Genomic DNA, 5,089 nt, shown 5'->3' on the forward strand with positions numbered 1-5,089 from the left:
GGCTATTTTCCCTGTTGGAGCCCTCTGGGCTTATAGCATCCTGCTTTTCCAACTAGGGTTGTAACTTAGCTAGTAATATACATGCATTTGTGTGGGGAAGTCCCCTCTTGACTGAGAGCTATTCTTTCAATAACATCTTGTAATTAGACATCTGATTTTCGAAAAAAAAAAAAAAATGAACTTGCACCCAAGAGACGATTTGTTCCTGCTATACGACGCCAGGGGAATGCTCAAATTACTCCTATGAAAACAAAAGGCCAGCTGAAAAAAAAACAACTCATTAATCAATTATTATTGAGCTCAGGCCTAGATGAAAGCACAAGGGAAGCTGAAAAAAACCTATTAATTAATCATTATAGAGCTTATATCTTTGTCTGCAACTGCAGTACAAGGGATGTGTTGAACCTCTTCAATAAATAGTATTTATAGTATTAGAACAATTAGTTTTTTTTTTTTTTATTTAGAGAGGTAAAACAGTTCTGTGGAGGGGCTGGCGTCGACAGGAGACCAAGGTTGGGCAACGTTAGCTCTGGTCATTTCATATATTATTATTATTATTATTATTATTATTATTATTATTATTATTATTATTATTAAATGCTAAGAAACAACCCTAGTTGGAAAAGCAGGATGCTATAAGCCCAGGGGCCCCAACAGGGAAAATAGCTCAGCGAGGAAAGGAAACAAGGAAAAATGAAATATTTTAAGAATAGTAACAACATTAAAATAAATATTTCCTATATAAACAATAAAAACTTCAACAAAACAAGAGAAAGAGAAACTAGATAGAACAGTGTGCCTGAGTGTACCCTCAAGCAAGAGAACTCTAACCCAAAACAGTGGAAGGCCATGGTACAGAGGCTATAGCACTACCCAAGACTAGAGAACAATGGTTTGATTTTGGAGTGTCCTTCTCCTAGAAGAGCTGCTTACCATAGCTAAAGAGTCTTCAAGAAAAGTTAGATGCCTTTGCGCAATGCCTAATGTTGCTTTCCAATCTTATTATGCTTTGAATTTTTTTAAGAAACATTCCATAATAACCGTACCCTTTAAATACTGAAAGTTTGAATTTGAAATTTTATCATTTACCTTATATACCTTAGTTTTGACAACCAATTGACATTGAATTAATTCTGATTTGATAATCAAATCTGTCTCTTCTGTAGCTGTCTATTTTCTCATTTTTTCTTATTGACGTATCCAAAGCGAATGTAAATCTTTCTTTTCTGATGTTTGTTTCCTGTCCTAAAATACCTCTTATTTCAAACACTCCCCACCATCTCTGTTTCAAGGTTTTTTTCAGACTTTTTTCAAGCAAAATTCAGAAGTCTTAAACCCTTTGTTTGGTAAAAACCTTGACCTCATTGAAGACGTAATATACCAGAGGATCCACTCCTATTTTCTGGATGCTGACGTAACGTCCACATAGGGGTTGGGTGCTGTTGGCCGAGAACTTCAAATATATCCTGTCTTTCGTTGGAGGTCCTGGGTAATAGGCGAATAACGGCCAGCTGGAAAAGTCCCCGCTGGTTGCGGGTAACACTTGGCCAATGCGGATCTAAAATGAAAAAAAAAAATTCAGTCGGTGTTGAATAGACCCAAATATAACTCATCGTCTAGCCAACCGTTTCTTGGTCTTTGCTCTTCTCTCAGCTCTTGTCCCCAACGATTCCTGCGTTGTAGGCTACAAATTTATCTATATTTTGTTGTCGCTTTTACTTCCAAGTCGTGATATGATTTGCAATTTCACTGCTCATAATATCTTTCTCTCTTTTTTTTATTCTTAATCTAAAAAAAGTCATATAAGCGATGTTTCATCGAGAGAAAAGAGTTTATTATTGCTCAATTGTAATAATGACTTCATAATCTACGTAATGATTTCATCTTCTCAAACCCTAATCCTTATTCAATTAAGCGATTTTTTTCTGATGCATAACCTAACCTAACCTAACCTAACCTTCTTAACCTAACCTAACCTAACCTAACCCCTACAAGGTGGAGCCTACCCTTAACAGACAAGAAGGCAACACAGGAGTGAATCCCACAAATTACAGTTTCTGACATTTGTCCCAACAGGTCATCTGGAATATTGCAAAACAACTAATTTTGAGTAGTACCCTTTAAAAATTGATTTAAGAGTTCTGGAGAAATTTTTATTACTCATAATGTGTCAGAATACAAAAGTATACGAGGAGGCACCCGAGATACCCAAATATTTCCCATATTCCATCCCACTCTCACCATCCCCATTGGTGTAATGAAAGAATGCCGTAGCAGAGGAATACCTACTACCCATCGATAAAAAAAAAATGGATTAACACCCAAATTCGTTAAAAACTACTTCTTAATTTAAGACCAGGCCACGGAAATTTGCCTCATATTGATAATTCCTAGGATCCCAAATGTCATTTTGACCTCCTGCATTCGAAATACCTTTTCCTAATACAATAATTTCTCGAGATGAGGGTTCAAAACTTTCACGAGATTAGCCAATTAAAGTTTATATTTTTTTGTATTTGCAAACTTACCTCAATAGTAGTAAAGAAACGGGCATGCTGTCCGTCACTTCCATAGGGCAAAACATGGATTTCATTCACCAATTTATTTTCTCCCAGGTCCACATACCACCAAGGATGAAGGACACTGGTGTGAGAATGGTAATAGTTGATCCCGGTGTCGATCCCGTCCACAGCCATGTCTTTCACCATGGCCGATGAACTGGGGATATACAAGAAGAAAACAGACATGTTCATTTTCTCTATTCTCTTTTAGCTCACACTCAGACATTTCTTTTTATTTTTTTTATTTCGCTATCCAACCTCTTCCCCGTAATGGAGATGGCTACAATGAAAAGTATGACATCAGATACTGTCTGACTCATTCTTTTCAATTTCCCGGTTGGTTACCTTATTCGTTAACTTTACACCCTTGGGCTTCATTTTAACCACTCTGGTATGTTCGTGTCCTATACCTCCCATTATCTTTATCACCCTAGTTCTTTTGTTCTAGTGTTGCCATCCAGAAATTTAGTTTATTCCTCATAGACTAATTCCTCTTCAGTATATTTAACTTCTTCACATGTACAGTAGTCATTATCAATATTTTTTCTCTCAAAGGAAAAAGGCCTTCTGGTTACTCCTCAAATTATCATAAAATTGATTAACTTTCAACTTACTATTGCTTCTACTTTGTACTAGCATATGATTTTAGAAAATACAGCCATTTTAAATCTTGACATGGGTTTATCACCTCTTTATGCTTACCTTGAAAAGTATCTTGTATTATATTTATATTCATCATTATTCTAAGCAATAACTTGACGCTGTTGTGATTAATCCTCCAACATCTTTAATTCATACTTAGAACAGGATGGCTTTCCCAAAAGCGGTACATTACAATTTGTCTTACCGCCAGACTTCATATCAAACTATGAAAAATATATACTGATACTCATTACAATCATAGTAAGTTCATCTATACTCTTGCAAAAAATTCAAATATTTACCCAGTATAATAACCCACACTCTTAGTTGCTTTTCTCAAAGCGGCATTTTCCCAATTTGCCGAGTAAGTGACCCGCTGATATCTAATCATCTTCTTACCAACAGACGGCGCTGTCAGTGATCCCAATACGGTACATTCGCCATCTGCAAATAATGAAATTCGATGTATTAGAATAAACAAAAATATCTTTTATCAAACTTGCATGGAATTGGTCCTTAAAAAGAGACCCCAAAAATCTTAATCATTGCAATATTGACCAGGGAAATACCAAGGTGTCGTGTACTCATGACCGAGAGAGCAAGAACAAAACAAGAGGCTATAGATAATGGAGACCATTTCTTATTTACTTGGAAGCGTTTATAGGTCTCTCTCTCTCTCTCTCTCTCTCTCTCTCTCTCTCTCTCTCTCTCTCTCTCTCTCTCTCTCTTTGCGCTTACGAATCCTGCTATAGATTGAATGGATATCACCCAAAATAAACAGAGCCAACTAACCTTGCATCAAATACCCTTGGCATTGATATTGCAAACACAAAGCAGCGCAGCCGATAGTTGACGTCTTGCCTGCGACCCTTTGTAGTTGTGAGGGCCCTGAGGGGCAGAATGACTCCCCATCTTGGGTGTAATAGTAAAAGGCCACTTCCGAAGCGGCGAGGTAAGTCACACTGCCAATCGCCAGAATCCAGGTGATGACCTTCATCATTTGAATACGGGGGTGCATCATTCTATAAATAAATAATTGGAAGGAAAGAACTGTTTATTATTTCTATATCGATGACCTTTTGGTTCAGAAGTGTTGTAAAAACAAAGTGTAAAATAGCTTTTTCTCTTTTCTCTTTTCCTCTTTCTACTTGGATGTGAAAATATCATAACAGTGTGGGAATTAAACATTTTTGGAAATGGAATGTATATGATTATATATATATATATATATATATATATATATATATATATATATATATATATATATATATATATATATATATATATATATATATATATATATATATATATATATACATATATATGTATATATATACATATATATATATATATATATATATATATATATATATATATATATATATATATATATATATATATATATATATATATATATATATATATGTATGTATATAATGTATAGGGATCGGAGTTGTGGTGAATGAAAGCTACAGAGAAGTATGGCTGGTGTATCTCGATTAGATAGGGTTTAGAACGAAGTAGTGAGGGTGAGAACGGGTTTAAGAAATGATCAAGCTGCTAGAGTAGATATGAATGAGTTAAGGTGGTTTATCCATGTAGAGAGAATGGAAAGTGGCTGTCTGCTGAAGAAGGTGATGAAAGCAAGAGTAGATGGGAGAAGTACAAGAGGAAGGCCAAGGTTAGGGTGGATGGATGGAGTGAAGAAAGCTCTGGCTGATAGGAGGATAGATGCGAGAGAGGCAAGAGAGCGTGCTAGACATAGGAATGAATGGGGAGCGATTGTGATGCAGTTCAGGTATGCTGCTTCCTCTGGTGACCGCTGAGGTAGAAGAAGTAGGGGATTAAGCATGTATAACTACAGTGGAACCTCTACACACAAACGT

The 5,089-nt window shown here is 35.9% G+C and overlaps 1 protein-coding gene across 1 annotated transcript; it reads right to left on the bottom strand.

The window, feature by feature from the left end:
• Positions 1-754: 754 nt before the first annotated feature.
• On the bottom strand, positions 755-4,213 carry LOC137640474 (uncharacterized). The gene is made up of 4 exons (XM_068373015.1): positions 3,996-4,213; positions 3,506-3,647; positions 2,529-2,718; positions 755-1,558 (listed from the first exon to the last, which is right to left on the bottom strand). Exons 1-4 carry the CDS (start codon positions 4,201-4,203, stop codon positions 1,331-1,333), a joined length of 768 nt encoding a protein of 255 aa, XP_068229116.1. The 5' UTR covers positions 4,204-4,213; the 3' UTR covers positions 755-1,330.
• Positions 4,214-5,089: the final 876 nt, after the last annotated feature.

Source organism: Palaemon carinicauda, chromosome 5 (genome assembly GCF_036898095.1).
Source record: "Palaemon carinicauda isolate YSFRI2023 chromosome 5, ASM3689809v2, whole genome shotgun sequence".
Taxonomy (NCBI): Eukaryota; Metazoa; Arthropoda; class Malacostraca; order Decapoda; family Palaemonidae; genus Palaemon; species Palaemon carinicauda.

Bases quoted from the DNA above. Each gene is read 5' to 3' on its own strand.
- LOC137640474 (XM_068373015.1), bottom strand. From the start codon at position 4,203: ATGATGAAGGTCATCACCTGGATTCTGGCGATTGGCAGTGTGACTTAC. The intron at 2,719-3,505 runs GTAAATATTTGA...GTATATCCCCAG, and splicing joins AGTGTGGGTTATTATACTGG to TTCATCGGCCATGGTGAAAG. The intron at 1,559-2,528 runs GTAAGTTTGCAA...TTTTCATTTTAG, and splicing joins GTTTCTTTACTACTATTGAG to ATCCGCATTGGCCAAGTGTT.